The 18,748-nt window shown below is 44.7% G+C and overlaps 1 protein-coding gene across 3 annotated transcripts in view; it reads right to left on the bottom strand.

Annotated features, from left to right (window-relative positions):
• LOC146871101 (myosin light chain 4-like) overlaps positions 1 to 18,748 on the bottom strand; it is a 212,029-nt gene that overhangs the window by 47,037 nt on the left and 146,244 nt on the right. The window contains exons 1-4 of one of the 3 annotated variants that reach the window (XM_085650269.1): positions 14,144 to 14,275; positions 10,351 to 10,561; positions 9,469 to 9,546; positions 7,752 to 7,801 (exon numbers count right to left, since the gene is read on the bottom strand). In XM_085650269.1, the coding sequence (XP_085506395.1) occupies positions 7,773 to 7,801; positions 9,469 to 9,546; positions 10,351 to 10,546 (303 nt within the window). In that variant the 5' untranslated portion in view covers positions 10,547 to 10,561; positions 14,144 to 14,275 and the 3' untranslated portion in view covers positions 7,752 to 7,772. Of the gene's footprint in view, positions 1 to 7,751; positions 7,802 to 9,468; positions 9,547 to 10,350; positions 10,562 to 14,143; positions 14,276 to 18,748 lie in introns of those variants that run through there. The other 2 variants (XM_085650267.1, XM_085650268.1) reach the window with 2 other exon arrangements.

Consider the following 18,748-nt stretch of genomic DNA (forward strand, 5'->3'; position numbering starts at 1 on the left):
GTTTGCAGGGAATTCTGGGTAAGGAAACGTTGGGGGATCCACGCAAGCCATACCTCCCTGGAAGCCGCCGGGTGTCTAGTTTTCAGAAATGCGTGGGTTTGGTAGGTTTCCCTAGATGGCCGCCGCACACCGGGCCAAAAACCAAAGTGACCCTCCTTGCAAAACCAGGTGGTTTGGCGATAGGCCATTTTGATGTCGCCTCACTACGTTTGTTGTCCTTGCCTGCCGCGGGTACTTGGGCCTCCCACACAAGTGAGGCACCATTTTTACCGGGAGACCTGGGGGAACGCTGGGTGGTGGTAAATTTGTGTGAGCCCGGTGATGCCACTACTTTCCCACCCCAAAATGAATGAAAAAAGTGATTTTTTGAGCAAAAATTGAGGTTTGCAGGGGATTCTGGGTAAGGAAACGTTGGGGGATCCACGCAAGCCATACCTCCCTGGAAGCCGCCGGGTGTCTAGTTTTCAGAAATGCATGGGTTTGGTAGGTTTCCCTAGATGGCCACCGCGCACCGGGCCAAAAACCAAAGTGACCCCCCTTGCAAAACCAGGTGGTTTGCCGATAGGCCATTTTGATGTCGCCTCACTACGTTTTGGACCCTTGCCTGCCGTGGGTACTTGGGCCTCCCACACAAGTGAGGCACCATTTTTACCGGGAGACCTGGGGGAACGCTGGGTGGTGGTAAATTTGTGTGAGCCCGGTGATGCCACTACTTTCCCACCCCAAAATGTGTGAAAAAAGTGATTTTTTTGAGCAAAAATTGAGGTTTGCAGGGGATTCTGGGTAAGGAAACGTTGGGGGATCCACGCAATCCATACCTCCCTGGAAGCCGCCGGTTGTCTAGTTTTCAGAAATGCATGGGTTTGGTAGGTTTCCCTAGATGGCTGCCGCGCACCGGGCCAAAAACCAAAGTGACCCCCCTTGCAAAACCAGGTGGTTTGGCGATAGGCCATTTTGATGTCGCCTCACTACGTTTTGGGCCCTTGACTGCCGCGGGTACTTGGGCCTCCCACACAAGTGAGGCACCATTTTTACCGGGAGACCTGGGGGAACGCTGGGTGGTGGTAAATTTGTGTGAGCCCGGTGATGCCACTACTTTCCCACCCCAAAATGTGTGAAAAAAGTGATTTTTTGAGCAAAAACTGAGGTTTGCAGGGGATTCTGGGTAAGGAAACGTTGGGGGATCCACGCAAGCCATACCTCCCTGGAAGCCGCCGGGTGTCTAGTTTTCAGAAATGCGTGGGTTTGGTAGGTTTCCCTAGATGGCCGCCCCGCACCGGGCCAAAAACCAAAGTGACCCCCTTGCAAAACCAGGTGGTTTGGCGATAGGCCATTTTGATGTCGCCTCACTACGTTTTGGGCCCTTGCCTGCCGCGGGTACTTGGGCCTCCCACACAAGTGAGGCACCATTTTTACCGGGAGACCTGGGGGAACGCTGGGTGGTGGTAAATTTGTGTGAGCCCGGTGATGCCACTACTTTCCCACCCCAAAATGTGTGAAAAACGTGATTTTTTGAGCTAAAACTGAGGTTTGCAGGGGATTCTGGGTAAGGAAACGTTGGGGGATCCACGCAAGCCATACCTCCCTGGAAGCCGCCGGGTGTCTAGTTTTCAGAAATGCGTGTGTTTGGTAGGTTTCCCTAGATGGCCGCCGAGCACCGGGCCAAAAACCAAAGTGACCCCCCTTGCAAAACCAGGTGGTTTTGCGATAGGCCATTTTGATGTCACCTCACTACGTTTTGGGCCCTTGCCTGCCGCGGGTACTTGGGCCTCCCACACAAGTGAGGCACCATTTTTACCGGGAGACCTGGGGGAAGGCTGGGTGGTGGTAAATTTGTGTGAGCCCGGTGATGCCACTACTTTCCCACCCCAAAACGTGTGAAAAAAGTGATTTTTTGAGCAAAAACAGAGGTTTGCAGGGGATTCTGGGTAAGGAAACGTTGGGGGATCCACGCAAGCCATACCTCCCTGGAAGCCGCCGGGTGTCTAGTTTTCAGAAATGCGTGGGTTTGGTAGGTTTCCCTAGGTGCCGGCAGGGCTAGGGTTCAAAATCTACAGCTAGTCACTTTGCCAAAAAAAGGGTCATTTTTCGCTGCAAAACCACGTTGCGTTTTGCGCCGTTTCCTGTCGCGGGCACTAGGCCGACCCGCACAAGTGAGGTACCATTTTTCTTGTAGGACTTTGGGGAATGCGGGGTGGGTGGAAATTTGTGGATCCACGCAGATTCCAGAACTTTCCATCACAGAAATGTGGGGAAAATGTGTTTTTTTTGTCAATTTTTTACGTTTGCAAGGGATTCTGGGTAACAGACCATGGTGGGAGGCAGTCAAGTCACCCCATCCTGGATTCCCCTGCGTGTCTAGTTTTCAAAAATGTATAGGTTTGCTAGGTTTCCCTAGGTGCCGGCAGGGCTAGGGTTCAAAATCTACAACTAGTCTTTTTGCCAAAAAAAGGGTCATTTTTCGCTGCAAAACCACGTTGCGTTTTGCGCCGTTTCCTGTCGTGGGCAATAGGCCGACCCGCACAAGTGAGGTACCATTTTTCTCGTAGGACTTTGGGGAACGCGGGGTGGGTGGAAATTTGTGGATCCACGCAGATTCCAGAACTTTCCATCACAGAAATGTGGGGAAAATGTGTTTTTTTTGTCAATTTTTTACGTTTGCAAGGGATTCTGGGTAACAGACCATGGTGGGAGGCAGTCAAGTCACCCCATCCTAGATTCCCCTGGGTGTCTAGTTTTCAAAAATGTATAGGTTTGCTAGGTTTCCTTAGGTGCCGGCAGGGCTAGGGTTCAAAATCTACAGCTAGTCATTTTGCCAAAAAAAGGGTCATTTTTCACTGCAAAACCACGTTGCGTTTTGCGCCGTTTCCTGTCGCGGGCACTATGCCGACCCGCACAAGTGAGGTACCATTTTTCTCGTAGGACTTTGGGGAACGCGGGGTGGGTGGAAATTTGTGGATCCACGCAGATTCCAGAACTTTCCATCACAGAAATGTGGGGAAAATGTGTTTTTTTTGTCAATTTTTTACGTTTGCAAGGGATTCTGGGTAACAGACCATGGTGGGAGGCAGTCAAGTCACCCCATCCTGGATTCCCCTGGGTGTCTAGTTTTCAAAAATGTATAGGTTTGCTAGGTTTCCCTAGGTGCCGGCAGGGCTAGGGTTCAAAATCTACAGCTAGTCACTTTGCCAAAAAAAGGGTCATTTTTCACTGCAAAACCACGTTGCGTTTTGCGCCGTTTCCTGTCGCGGGCACTATGCCGACCCGTACAAGTGAGGTACCATTTTTCTCGTAGGACTTTGGGGAACGCGGGGTGGGTGGAAATTTGTGGATCCACGCAGATTCCAGAACTTTCCATCACAGAAATGTGGGGAAAATGTGTTTTTTTTGTCAATTTTTTACGTTTGCAAGGGATTCTGGGTAACAGACCATGGTGGGAGGCAGTCAAGTCACCCCATCCTGGATTCCCCTGGGTGTCTAGTTTTCAAAAATGTATAGGTTTGCTAGGTTTCCCTAGGTGCCGGCAGGGCTAGGGTTCAAAATCTACAGCTAGTCACTTTGCCAAAAAAAGGGTCATTTTTCACTGCAAAACCACGTTGTGTTTTGCGCCGTTTCCTGTCGCGGGCACTATGCCGACCCGCACAAGTGAGGTACCATTTTTTTTGTAGGACTTTAGGGAACGCGGGGTGGGTGGAAATTTGTGGATCCACGCAGATTCCAGAACTTTCCATCACAGAAATGTGGGGAAAATGTGTTTTTTTTGTCAATTTTTTACGTTTGCAAGGGATTCTGGGTAACAGACCATGGTGGGAGGCAGTCAAGTCACCCCATCCTGGATTCCCCTGGGTGTCTAGTTTTCAAAAATGTATAGGTTTGCTAGGTTTCCATAGGTGCCGGCAGGGCTAGGGTTCAAAAACTACAGCTAGACTCTTCGCAAATAAAGTGTAAATTTTCAGTGTGAAAATGTGGTGCGTTCACCTTAGGTTTTGAGCCACTTCCTGTCGTGGGCACTATGCCTACCCACACAAGTGAGGTACCATTTTTATCGGGAGACTTAGGGTAGTTCAAATTTGTAAAGCAACTGTTATTACCTATTGATTTTTGATGCATTTCTCCCTTCCAAATGAAAGACATTGTGTAAAAAAAAAGTCATTTTGAAAAATGACCAATAATTGTCATGCAAATATGAGTATTCCCAATTTCGAAAATGTGCAAATATGCACTGTTTCTAAACTCTGTAATTTGTTCCCATTTCAGAAATACATAGGTGACTTTCATACCGATTTTTCCATGTATACATTTTCCCACAATAATTGCTATATACCCGGACCAAAAAAAAAAAACATTACAAAATGCTGCTCAGTTTTCTACTCTGGGTTTGTTGGGCTCTTGGTGAACCTACAAGTCCTATATGTCTCCACAACCAGGAAGGTCTACCGGATGTAACGGTACATTGCTTTCAAAGAGATGTCATAATTCGAAGAAGTTACAGGTGAAAACGTTGACTCAAAAGGCTGCTTTTTTCAACAAATTTTTAATTTTTCCTATATTTACCTGATGGATCTACACAATGACCCCTTGCTGAATTCAGAATTTTGTCTACTTTTCAAAAATGTATAGCTTTCCAGGATCCATTATTGTTTTTGTACCCATTTCTACCGTTAACTGGAAGGAGGTTGAAAGCACAAAAAATAGCAAAAATAGGGTATGTCCCAGAAAAATGCCAAAACTGTGTAAAAAATGTTGGTTTTCTAACAAAATTCTGTCATTCCCTAAAAGCTGGAGAAATGGTGATTTCAGCCCCACAAACCCTTTTTTGATACCATTTGCAGAGAAAAACCCAGAAGCTTTCATTTGCAGCCCGTTTTTCCCATTTTTCACAACAAAAAAAAAAATTGCTGTATTTTGACTAATTTCTGGGAACCCTCTAGGAGAATCCACAAACCCTGGGTACCTTTAGAATCCCCAAGATGTTGGAAGAAAAGGACGCAAATTTGGCGTGGATACCTAATGTGGTCAAAAAGTTACAAAGGCCTAAGCGCGCACTACCCCAAATAGCCCAAAAAAGGCTTAGCACAGGAGGGGAAAAGGCCTAGCAGCGAAGGGGTTAAAGACGGGATGTGACCTTCTATGTTAGTCCAGCATGTGACTGCAGTTTAACTCTTCTTGAAATATCATAAACGGATTCTGTGAGTAACTGCTCCCAATAAATAAACGATTTGTTTTACCACTAAGTGGCATCTAAGTGAAACTGATTTGCAATGCTCTCAATGTAAAGCCCTTTTATGGTATTCGTTTGGTATCTATTATTTAGGGTTAGTTTGGCTAATTAACCAATTAAACATTTGGGGGAGACACTGTAAAAGGTTTAAAGTGTTTATAAGCATATCACTGGTGTTTCTGGCCTCACACCAGGAGAATCACTAACACATGATAAGTTCAATATCTTAGGGTCCTTGCACTCTAAGGGGCGGATTTTCTAAGAAACGTTTGTTGCTGCATTGTGTCAAAAGGTGAGAGATAAAAAGAATACTATATTTACTAAGATATGGTGCTGTTTTTCTCTTCCCCAGCACTGGTGTACTTCTGTTTGCCATACACCAACACACTCACCCCTGCAACACAGGGCAAGGGTGTGCATCTTCTGTAGCAGAGGGTTTTGTAGTGGAAGGGGCTTCTTCTTGTACAACAACTGTTACTAGCTGTTCTAGTCTAGTACAACAACTATGCTTTATTACTTTCCGACTTTGTAGTGTGCTTTGTAGTGTGCTGTGCACATGCAAAGTTTGAAAAGTTTTGAGAAAAGAAAACTTTTCCCAAACTTTACGCCTGCCTTAAGGAGGAGTATGCTCTTGGTGCAAATCCATGTCTATCAATGTTAGTAGATGAGGATTTCAGTCAAACATAGCAAACTCAACAAGATGATGGATAGAGTGCTGAAACTGGCCCGGCAGTTTGGGCTGGACTATTCCTATGAGGAGCAGGGTCAAGAATGATTTGCAGATGGCTGGGTCCAAACAGGGGCGGGGGGGGGGGGTGGCATGGTGAGCGAAAGACCGATGGATTTAACCCAAACCCTGTGACTGAGGGTGAGTATTTGAATAGTTTCAGCACTTTGTCCATCATCTTGTTCTGTTTGATTTGAGTCAAACACATCGATGGTTGCATGAGAACGCCCATGTAGCACTCATGGAATGCCCCCTTAACGCAAAGTAGTGCATAGCTCCACTTTGCTTTAGCATAGGCACATTTCCAATACAAATACCGTTTTTCCTGCCAGAGCACAAATTGATAGTGATACCAAGGCAAATGGTCTGTAGTCTCAGAGGTGCCTATGTGGAACTGGCATGAAACTGAGTGTAACATTTTCTCACTTGTCAACCTTGTTACTAAGGTAGTCTGCACCACTCCATCTTAGGCTGGCTGGCATCCTGCTAACAGCACAGGCCACTTGAACATTGGCAGATATGTTCTCAGGTGCGCACACTGAAAGAATGAAAGTGCCTACAGGAAAGAGCCAGTGATCCTGACTCTTTCCAGGGGCTAGACAACACCACCCATGCATCATGAAACTGGGCTCTCCCCATGTCTCCTATTCTCCTGTGCACCAGACATTCTTCCAGGCCAGATGGTCGCCATCTTCTCTGTTCCAGTGACCTTTAAAGGGTGCAACTTTTGGAAAATCTCCACAAGCTGCAGGGGGCATGTCAGGAATGTATCATGAGTATGACTTTGGCATGCCAAAGGTGTACCAAAAACCTGCTTATTTCTGGCATTAATAAAACCATGACAGGCCCAGGGCACTTTTCTCTGTCTACACATCTACTCATACAGCATCTCACAACAGTAATGCTGGTGGACTCTGCTGGATGCACTAAACTCTCACAACAGTAATGCTGGTGGACTCTGCTGGATGCACTAAACTGCACCCAAACCTGTGACTGCATCATGACCCTGCCCCTGCTGAAGTCTAATCCATTTACTTCTTCACTAGCCACATGTCCTTCCCATCTCCAGATTGGTATTCTTTAGATAAGACTATGACAACTCAGCGGCTAAAATGGGTTTTGAATCTCTAATCAGTATTTTGGTGATGTTAGTTGGCATTTCATTGTTGGGTAATGAGGCTGGATTGGAGTAGATGTCTGTTAGTTTACTGCTACAGTCTGCATTTCTTTGCAGTGCACAGAAGAGCACTGGCTGTTAGGAGGGTATGACTTTGCTTAATTTCATCATAGCCTATCTGCTCTCACTGGTGGCAAACAACTACAATTTAAAGTTGCTTTGCTTGAGGAGTTTTTAAATCACCTAAAACCGGAACAGTCAGGTGACCAAAAATTAACAGCAATAGTGTTCCAGTTGGGTTTGAACCACTGTGCTAAACTGAGTATGTTCTGTAACACTCAAAGAAGGCTTTGAGCCAACCATCAACTTGAGAAACAGCACCAGTGACACTTCTATGTTTTCTAGGACATGTTTGTGTTTCATTGTTGAAGCCCGACTGTGAAAAATAGACAGAATTAAGGAATACATGTTCCGATCGGTTCTGAGACTTGACTGACTTTCACAGGTAGCATCAAAGCACAGAGAAACCGGTACTCCACAGGAGCTTGTGTTCAAAACTCAGAAACATCTCACCAGTGTTGACTTGTAACTCATCTATTCGAAATCTAACATAATGTCCTACTACCGTCATTTGAACTTTCTACACCAAGCATTCCGTTACAAATTCAAAAATGTAGCATGCTTACTCAGGAGGGTGTGTTGCTGCTTCAACCAGACATGATATGCTTGACGAATGCTGATCAGAAAGAAAAAAAGGACAATGATATCAGAAAGGCGGAACCACAAAATAAATATTCAGCATATGACATTGCCATCCTCTAATAGTCAATATAATCACTCATACCTTCTTAAGATATCACTTCACTAAAGCAGTTCCCATCTCAATTTATAATCTATTCTTCCACATCAATGCATGGCCCATTTGGAGGGCTACACATTAATTAGAGGAAGCCAAGGGTTGCAACTGTAACTCTGACTTGACTTTTGCACACCCCAGGTCTGTCTTAGAGGGGAAAGAATGCTGTGTAGTTTTTTGCCTTGTTTTAGCTCCCCAGCAGTAAACTGGAGCCTGGACTAAAGAGGAGTTAAGATAGGAGGTTAAAACTCTATGAAATCGTAGTGGCTCGAAGGGTGTGCAATGACATTGTATTTGAGTACATTTACGGCTATAATCAGGCCTCTCCATTAACGCTAACTGTACAGTTTACCAAGATTTTTATGATGGGACTGGATTTTTGAAGATTTATGACAAAGTACTTCGTGTTTGTTAAGACAGGATGAGTCTGATCTTGGTTTTACCATACTATATCTATATTAAATTATTCTAGGAAAACTAGTCAATAATCCCAAAACGTGAGTGCCTTGTTGTTAAACTCTACCATAACTGTACTCAGTTACTACAACGAGGCAGTTTACTAAGCGCCTAAATATCAATGTTTAATTTTAGAAAAGCGTGGAGCATATTTACGAATAAAGACAGGAAGTTGGCAAGTCTGCAAGATGGCTAATTGACATAAACACTCATCACAGATAACTACGGTTACCTACAGGTCATGAGGAGGAATGCCCGCTAGGCCAACTCAGCATTCCAGCCTTCCAAGGTTGATGAATTGAGTGCATTATATTAGCCTATAGTAAAACCTGTTATTTGCAGCCTTTAGCGACAAACACTGTGATAAGCAGCTTTATATAAAAAAAATTATAATTACAGTGCATGAATTGATACAATGAAAGAGCAACAGTAATACGCTGAATGGACCTTTATGAAATTGAACTTGATGGGACCTCCATATTTTTAGACCATAGGAAGAATACTGTGCTGCGCATTGACATATATTTTACTATAATTTTTATGATTACTAATACTACACCTAACCAAAAGCCTATAATCTATTAGACTTGCCTGGGGAATTATATAACACATGACCACATCATTACGATGGTTAAAAAAAAAATATGAATCTATCTACTGGAACAAATAATTTGTTGTAACCTAGATTATAAATAACGTGAGCCATAAATCCAAGTCAAAACCAGGAAACTGACGACTACTAAAAACATCAAAAATTATATCCTGGAAAATGTTTTGTAATTAAGTAATCCACAAATCTCTTGCGCCATTTTATATATAATCAGCTTGGAAGAAAGTTGAAAGAATGGTAAAGATATGTATTTTATAAAAATATTGAAAACGAGTTTTCCACCACAACAGTGCTGCTTCTCGGGTAGAGCTAAATGGCACCCATTGAGAAGCATTGGCAACAACAGACAGACGTTGCTAAGAGATTTGTCCTCCACAAGAAAAGGGTTATCTTTGGCAGCGCAATTGATATCGCCACCAGCGACATCCAATGCGTGGGACAAAGCTCCCCTGGATTGGGAAAGGAATCTGGATTTAAATACCTTCATAGTTGATACATCCATTGGCATCTTCCTGGCCGCTCAGCAGCTGCTCCACCTCATTTTCTGTCATCTTCTCCCCTAGAAGATTAAACAGTGGAACAGTTTATCACAAAAGCCACAGTTGGCAACCTACAAACAAGGATTGAGAGGCATTGTGCTGGAATAGGAGCCACTGCTGGATGGTAACCTTGCTCGCATAGAACAGTAATATTTTCTAGTGGCAAAGAAAAAGTTGTGCCAGAATTCAGCCACCATATTTCGCCTCCCTATAAATGTTTAATCACACGCTTATTTTTGGGGCAATTTAGGGTCTTCTGAAAGTTTCGTTTTTTAACTAAAATCATGCCTATGTTGTGCAGTACCAATATCGATGGCCTGTAAGTCTCAAAGAATGATTTGCAAAGTAGATTAATCTTTCTCACCCAGTAGCATCCATTACACCGTATCTAGGTTTTTATTGTAGGTCTTTTTGATTGGGAAAAGAAGAATCTGAAACCTCAATATATGGTCTATGACCGAAGTGATGCTCATGATTTAGACATAGTTGTAGCCTTTAATTTTAGGCAATTTACGTGAGTTGGTTGGAAGCCATTTTTAAAATTCCCAATCTCCCCCAAAATAATACTGACCTATATCACTTTCAGATTTCAAACATAACATTATAGGTTAAGAGACAAATTTCAAATTAATTTCCATATTCAAATGCCAGTTGCTTTAGCTCCTGGATAGTATAGGCCTGGATTGTCAAGGACTTGATACACTTCGATGATGTTTTAAAAATTAATATTTGATTAATGAACAATGTTTCTATTGCATAAAATATCAAAGGGCTCCCCCTGGTTTGTTCCACAAGCTTTTAGGTTGTTAAAATCATTGGCTCACCTAATGTAGCAAGTACGTGACGAAGCTCGGCTCCCATAACTGTGCCATTGCTCTCCTTGTCAAACACATGCAACCCTTCTACAAAGTCCTCAAAGGTACCCTGGTCCTTGGACTTAGAGATATGTTGAAGCATAGGTAGGAAGGTTTCAAAATCCAGCAACTTCGAGCTCAGGTCTTCAGCCGTCATATACATCATCAGAAAGGGAAAGGTCTGATGGATAAAAGGAAGGAGGAACACAAGGTCGGAAAGGTGGCAGGTGATAAAAACACGGGTGAAATCAAGGAAGTAACCAGGTCATACGATGAGAAGATGTGGGTGAAAAAGTAAAATGAAAGAAAACGGATGAGAGAAAAAAGACAAAAGAAAAAATTGGATAAAATAAACAAAGATAAAAGGAGGCGAGTAGAGAAAAGAAGCAAAATGCAGGAACAAATTAAAGATGATGGAAAATAATATTTTCCATATAGTAAGAGTAGAAAAAAAAAAACACAAGGGACGAGAAAGACAGAAAGGAGAAAAGTTTGAAGGGAGAGGAGAAATGGCAGTGTTTGGAAGAGCAGAAGGGAGAACATAGATTACGATTGTATTAAAGAGATGGGGAAGGGAACATGAAAGAAAGAAGTAAGGAATATGAGGCACAAGAAGAGGTACAGAGATACAGAAGGGCAACAATGTTAAGAATTAAGTGCAAAAGAGAGACAAGGGAAAGGGAAAGGGTGGAAGAGTAGTAGCAAAGAGAGAGTTTGGAAAATAGAGAAGTGAAGTGGGTATTGAAAAAGGGAAACAACAGATGAAAGACAGGTGAGAAAAAAGAAGCCCCATAGTTAATATTGCATTCATTTTGAAATGTCTAGAAATGGTAAGCACAAATCTGTCAAAGAACTGCATGTAATGGAACCAAATACTATTCTCTTGCATTCTTTTTCCAACCCTGAGTGCGCTTCCAAACCAGCCATACACTGCACTGTCATACCCTACTGTGCATACGATCAGGGGTGCCTTTAAGCCGGAGATACCTAATGGTAAATGCAACCTTCAACATGGCATCTCTCCTGCCTAATGGCAGCTCTGCCTACTTAACTAGGACGCTTGTTTCTGAAGGTAAGATCCGTATATTGTGGACACTGCATACTCTACCACATCCATCCATTATAGAATCCTTTGAATTGGTGCTGTGTCCACCCTCTTGTGAGTTCCAGTGTCTTTCCTGTCTTTGGTATTCTGACTAGCACAATTCTGATAGTAGGTCGCCCAAATGGTGTTATATGTTCAGCTACCATTCGGATTCTTCTATGTGAAACTCAAGCTTGTGTAGGTTCACTTTCAGCCAGTCATGTTTCATCCAGTCAGGAGCTTCATCTGCCAATCAGACAGGGGGTCGACAGATCTACAACTGGTTTCAAAGTAAAGAGGACTTAGATGGGACTTTCGTAAGCTTACTGATGATGCTGCAACTGGTATCTCAACGTGACCTCTTCTGGAGTAGGGGTATCCAATGTTGGTCCACGAGGTAAGTTCCATGACAGATCTTCAAGATATCCCCATGTTGGGACTGCCCACACATACGCTATATATGCGATGGGGCAACGACACACATGCAAGATGCAACTGGGAAATAGCTAACACTTACACCACCGCTGGGGCTCCTTAATTTTTGGGAAGGGACTGATCTCACAGAAGTAGAACAGCAGTTTGCCACACTAAGGTACATGTTAGTCAACAGAGCGATCACAATGAAATGGGGGGCAGCAGACAGACCATCGACTAGGATTTGGGCGGCTGAAATGGATAAGTGCATGATTGCTGAAAAAGAAGTGCATAAATCTAGAGAATGCCCCAAGAAATGGGATAACAAATTGGAAGGGTGGAATGGGCACAGGGGTGACTTGTGTATATCCCCAACTGGAAATGCAAAGGCACAATGGACATTTATCCGGATCGCTGGACTGATTGAATATGCACTCTCTTGCCATAACTAAATGATGTAAAATACTCAGACATATGCATACTGATGTTCTGTGACTTTTGCAGGTTGAATTCAATAAAAAAAACAATAAATAAAAAAAGATATCGCCATGTGAGAAACTGACACACATTAACTCCAAATGTGAAAATTATTTATACAGTCAGTGGTTATCTTGCTAATCTACCAGGGACTCTGGGTTATAAGGGCCAATACTGCCCTAGTGCCTTTGCACTGGGGCCGACAATGAACAAAATGAGGGAAAGCTTGGGCGGGGTCCTTTAGCACCGTACTGACATACTGAGATTTCCCTAAATATTTGACTTTGCCAGTTTTAAAAGTTCTTCTATGATTTTCTACTTTTTACTGGTACAGTTGAAAGTTCTGACATAGCTAGAAGTTTATGTAGTGGTCCAGTGAGTCATAACATCACATAGAGTTACTGTCGGCACTCAATATAAGGAAATGGCTACACTATGATGCTTACAGTGGCCTTTCAAAATGCAGATTATTTCTCGGGATTTAGCGTTTACCTTTAAGGTGGAGATCTTAAGTGGCTGCTGCACTATGATCAGCGTGCAAAGACACAACATCATTCTTGAGGACTGCCCAGGTGTGCGAAAGCTTTGCCAGAGAGGGGTTAGCAGTGGCATGTGAGGCTCCTCTTGAGGCATAAATAAAACTACAGACAAGAATCGATAATTTTATGGAAAAAACTTGTAGGTGTGGGCTCCTTCGGCAAGACTGTCCCAGGTAGGTATCATTTCTTTGAGGTGGGTTCAAAAATATTCTTTCCCTGCCATTTTAATAGAATTCTTGAACGTTAACTGATATCTAAACAAGGTAGGTTATATTTGCTTATATTCGTTATGAGGCCAATTTCCAACCTAAATCCAACACCCAGAGACTTGGCTTCGGATTCTGGACTCTTGAGACCAACTAAAAGTTCCTCAAGATGCAGTTTGTGACCTTAGGCCAAACACTCTACCTCCCATCTAAGAGGCCTAACTCATTTGGTAAAACACGGCGTTCCTCAATACAAGGAGGACAAAATAAACAAATCACAATCACATTTCGACAGAATTTGCCTATGACCAGTAGAAGCAAAGTCTGGCATACAGAAACTTGCATAAATTGTTCTGGATCTCCTTGAAAATATCACTGGAATAAGAAAGCTTTGGCACACTTGGTTATTGTGTGTAAAGTCAACTGAGAATTGTTGTAATATATCGACTACCTGACGTTTGAGGAAGGAAGTGAGGGAAGCTATGAAGATCTAGCCATTTGTCTCTTTTATTCGGGCTGGCAGGAAATTGGGAACCTCCCCTGATTAAGATGGCATACTTGATCGTGGTGGGTCGATCACATGAGATCATCAAAAGTTATTTTGGCTGCATTGTTTCTTTCCTGTGAGCAGTAGTGAGTGCAACAGACAAAAATAGTAAATGAGGAGGTTTTGTGATACCTGTGGGGCCTGGAAATGGTTTGGGACTCGGTGATAGGTGTGTTATAGTCTGAAACAAGACACTGAGGGTCAGAGATCTAGAGTGACCTTCAAAGAACCTAAGAGCACTGTAGTTCTATAGAACTCTCACAAGAGGAACTCCCATTGCTGTAATGTAATAAAAATAATACATAGAAACAGTTTTGTATAGAGCTTTGTGCTACAACTTCTGCCTTTTCTAAGCGTTCTTAATTTACCTACCAGAGAAGGAAGGTGACCTTGGAGGATTATAACTCATGACCTGCATATCACTAGTGTTACGACACGTGGAGAAGCCCTTAAAGCACCAATGAAGTGAAGGGATGGAGATTGTCTCAGTAGTTACCTTCTGGCTTGGGTCTTCCCAGCACCTTCAAGACCTCAGCATTTGTTGGATTCTGTCCTAAGGCACGCATCACATCACCGCATTGGCCATAGGTGATCTTCATCTGGCCTGTGGGCGTCCGGTCAAACAACTTGAAGGGGACCCTTACCGGCTGTTTGTTTGGACCTGCCACCGGACTGCTGTTGCTGCCTCTTCGCCCTCTGGCCTTGGAAACCACCAGCAACCACCAGAAACCACCAGCAACACGCCGGACCCGCTTCGCGGGTCCCGCAGCGCATATATCATCAGCAAGAGCTGCTGCTGGGAGAGGGGCTGTCTCCTGTGTAAAGACTTGGGGCGTGTTGTTGCTGGCAGGGCTGCGAGCACGTTAGCAGGGACTCCATCACCCAGGAGTCCCTGCGAGCCCAATCTGCTTCACCTGGGCTGCTCTCCCTGCTGGCCCCGCCCCCCCGCCCACGGAGTAAAAGCGGGCTTCAGGACTTTGTTTGTGGGACCCTTACCGGCTGTTTGTTTGGACCTGCCACCGGACTGCTATTGCTGCCTCTTCGTCCTCTGGCCTTGGAAACCACCAGCAACCACCAGAAACCACCAGCAACACGCCGGACCCGCTTCGCGGGTCCCGCAGCGCATTTACCATCAGCGAGAGCTGCTGCTGGGAGAGGGGCTGTCTCCTGTGTAAAGACTTGGGGCGTGTTGTTGCTGGCAGGGCTGCGAGCACGTTAGCAGGGACTCCATCACCCAGGAGTCCCTGCGAGCCCAATCTGCTTCACCTGGGCTGCTCTCCCTGCTGGCCCCGCCCCCCCCCGCCCATCACTCCTTTTTTGTTATTTTAGAAGGACGCACGGCCGCAGCGCGGGAGCGCGCGGGAGCGCGCGGGAGCGTCCCGGGACAAGGGCGGGCCCTCTGTGGCCCTCCGAGGCCTGTAGGGTCTGGTCTGGGCCATAGCTCTTGGTTTTGCTCACCCCACTGTATTTTGATTCTTGTTTAGCTGCCTTGGGTATATTTGTTGTGAGTAACTCTGCCTACCCTTATATTATTTGCTGGTATTCTGACGTTGTAATTGTGGTTGTATATTGTTTTAGCTAGTCAGTAACCCCCGGTCATAGTGATGTGCACACGTGAAACTCGAAGCAAGGCTGCGGCTGGCGCTTCGAAGCTGACAGGCACATTAGATAACTTTATTGTGCGTACAAACACTCTAATTGATGAGGGGATTGCCCTCATGGAAAGAAGAGTGTCACAGGATCTCGCACAAGCGAGAAGATCATCTCTAGGCCTTATAGCCTCTGCGCGCACACCAAGTAAAGCCCAATGCACTCTCCAACCAAACCCCATTCAGTCTATACCTGCAACCCATTCCATCACTACCAGTCAATCTGTACTCCTGGACTCTGCTCTTTTGATGCCTCCACCAGTAGCCCCTCTTACCTCTCCCATGGCTTCCTCGTTAGCTATCGACGACCATGATAAAACACTTGCACAAAGGGGTTTAAGGGAGGGTGCCATTCCCAAATGCTCCCAAATATCTAGTAAGGACAGTGCTGATTTAGTAGTTATAGTTGATGGGGCAGGAGGCCCCAATGACTCTGTTAGCACTTTTTGTGGGCCAGAGGTGGGTAGGGCTAATGTGGATACCATAGATGATAGTGGAGGAAGAGCTGAGGCGCATCGTGCTTCACACCTGCTACCATTGGGTATTCCCGACGATACAGCCTCAATTTCTAGTCTAGCAAGTCCCCAGGAATGGTATATTTATGAGCTCCATATCTGAGCTCATTAAATCCTTACTGTCTCCCCTGGAGACCAGACTACAGGGTATTGAACATCAACTACAGGCTCTAAATCTGGAGTTAAAAGCCAGACCCAAAGTTTCTGCCCAAAAGGCAACTGGTGGGGCAGCACTGGCTGGCATCAAACTGCCTCTGTCTATTAAACAACCAGCAGGGAAGAACCCTTCCCCTCCAAAGTGTCTACCCAAAATACCTACACCTAAGGGTAATACAATTAGTACTACTAAGTTGCCTTCCAAGGCACCCAGTAAATCTCAGAAAGTAAATGGTCCCATTATTCCTGCTCCCAAACCCCCTTTATCCCATCCAGCGAATCCTAAGATACGCCGGAATATTAATTTACCTCCTGACGCCCACTCCTTTGTAATAGTTCTAACAGGTGTCCCCGAGCTTGCCCCCTCATCAACAGAATCCTTTTGGGCTCTCAAAAACAAAGTTTGCCACTGGTTAGATTGAAACTACCCACTTCCACCTAACATTCGCAGTAATTTGCTTATGGTGGAGAGAGCACCATGGGTGGGTGAGAATAAAAAAAATCTCCAGGGCGACTGTGTTGTTGTAACATTTGAGGACCCACGTACGGTGGAATATATCCATGTAATAACAACTCTTCAATCTTAGTTAAACCCCTCTCCTATTTCTATATGCTTGCAGATCACCGCAGTAATAGGTGGAGCTGGTTAAGAGCTCACAATTATACAAGAAGGGGGATGAGAGAGGAGCCTTTTATGGATTATAATTCTAACCAGTGGGATGCGGGTGAAGATGGAGGGTGGAGCACAGTACACAGGAGAGTAGGTAGGCCCCCTATTGGTTCTACTCAGTTTCAAGGGGAATGGCATGGTCATCAGCATAACCCCCCTCCATTACCCTGTTTCAATCGCTTCAGTGGCCTGGAAGCAGTTGATTGACATTCGATCCAGCACTCTGGCCAAGAGGTTATGAGGGAGGAGGTAGGGTTACCACGGGCTGTAACTCCAATTGGAAAGAGGGTTCAAGTGTTTGTGGATAATGTTTGCCCTAGCAGGGGCGAATTGGATTGTAGTCCAACAGCCACACCCATTGCACCAACTGTAGTACTCTCTTCGATTAACATCCTTTCTTGGAACATAGCAGGGCTCAGGAAAAATCTTGAAAATCCGGAATGGAATGACTTCATTGACTCCTTCCATATTTGTATGTTTCAGGAAACTTGGAGTTTGTCCCCGCAATATAAAAATGGGTACTCTACATACTTTGTCCCAGCAGTTTCCATAGGAAAAGGCCGCCCCTCAGGTGGTCTGCTCATCTGGGTAAAGGTGAATTTGAATTGTACTGTTATCACACACAAGGTCCAATCCAATGATATCTTGCACATTTCCCTGAAAAGCCCACACGGGGGTATTGTTCATTTGTTTTGTGTTTATGCAAGAGGGGTACAGGGTGGTTTAACCTCGCAAACAATTGAGTTGCTTGATGTAAAATTGTCTGACCTTCCACCTAGGTCCAAAATCCTGTTGGGGGGGGTGATTTTAACTGTACATTTGAACCCCTGGATGACGAGGATGTATTGGGTTTGAACTCAGAGGACTGGAGACAGACTATACCCCCTTTAGTACTGGCCCCTATTAAGAAGTGGTCTGCCATAGCTATACAGTTGAACGCACTGGCTTTGGAACATAATCTACGGGCATTAAATGGCCGGACCACTTCTGATCGCAACGGGGCAATGACCTATAATAGGATAGGCTGCCCATCACGTATCGATTACATCTTTTTAGATGTTCATTCATGGGCTAGTTTAGTTGATATGGAGGTCAGGCAGTCTTCAGATAGCGATCATAACCCATTATGTATGGAAATCAACTGGGCTAATGGGATTAGTAATAACAGGGGGCTGGAGCTGATTACCAAGGACGTCCTCCCCTCTAATTGTAACCGGAAACTTAGATGGGACGTGGTAAAATGTGAAGAGGGGAAAATGAATAGTATTGGGGACTTAGTTAAAGCAGAAACCTCCAGCCTCGCAGCGGTGGATCTGGGAGAGGTTCACTCTCTGGGGCCCAAATTATTGGGCCAGTACCAAAATTTCATAGATAAAATAGGAAAGTATTTCCTCAAAAACACCCAAGGGAACCCCCCAGTGGATCTTAGACCCCTGAAGGCAAACGCGTGGTATACAGTGGAATGTAGGAAAAAGAGGAAAGCCATTAGTTTGGCGATAAAATTGAAGGACCCAACAGCAGTGAAACTGGCTAGAAAGGAGTAGTGTAGTTCAATAGCCTCAGCCAAGAAAAATTGGGAGGAGGAGCATTGGCAGCAGCTTAAGATCGCTGCCAGCGGGAAGAATTCTATTATTTTCTGGAAATTGATCAATGCTTTAGACCGTAGGGGAGTTGACCCCATTTTAAATCATATTAATGAACAGCAATGGCACGCCCATTTTTTAAAATTGTATTGTGAGGAAGGCGATCAAGTCCCTCCACTGCCATTAGCAGTGTGCAATAAGCGCAACCTTAGTTTGGAGTTGCCCAGTAATGAAAACGTATTCTCCCCGCGAGAAGTCAAGGTCGCTATTTTAAATATCCTTCCAGGCAAAGCGGCTGGTCCAGATGGCCTGCCCGGGGATCTTCTACTCCATGACCCCCAAATTTGGGCAGACTATATAGCAAATCTAATGAATCTCATCCAGCGAGGCCATCCCGTCCCGGAATCATGGAAAGGGGCGGAGGTGATCACGATTTATAAGAAAGGTGATAGAGAGGACCCTGCCAACTACAGACCAATTAGTTTAATTGACACCATTCAAAAGGTAGTTGGCAAGGTCATTATAAAT

The sequence above is a fragment of the Triturus cristatus genome, chromosome 1_1, assembly GCF_964204655.1.
Source record: "Triturus cristatus chromosome 1_1, aTriCri1.1, whole genome shotgun sequence".
NCBI classification, from domain to species: domain Eukaryota; kingdom Metazoa; phylum Chordata; class Amphibia; order Caudata; family Salamandridae; genus Triturus; species Triturus cristatus.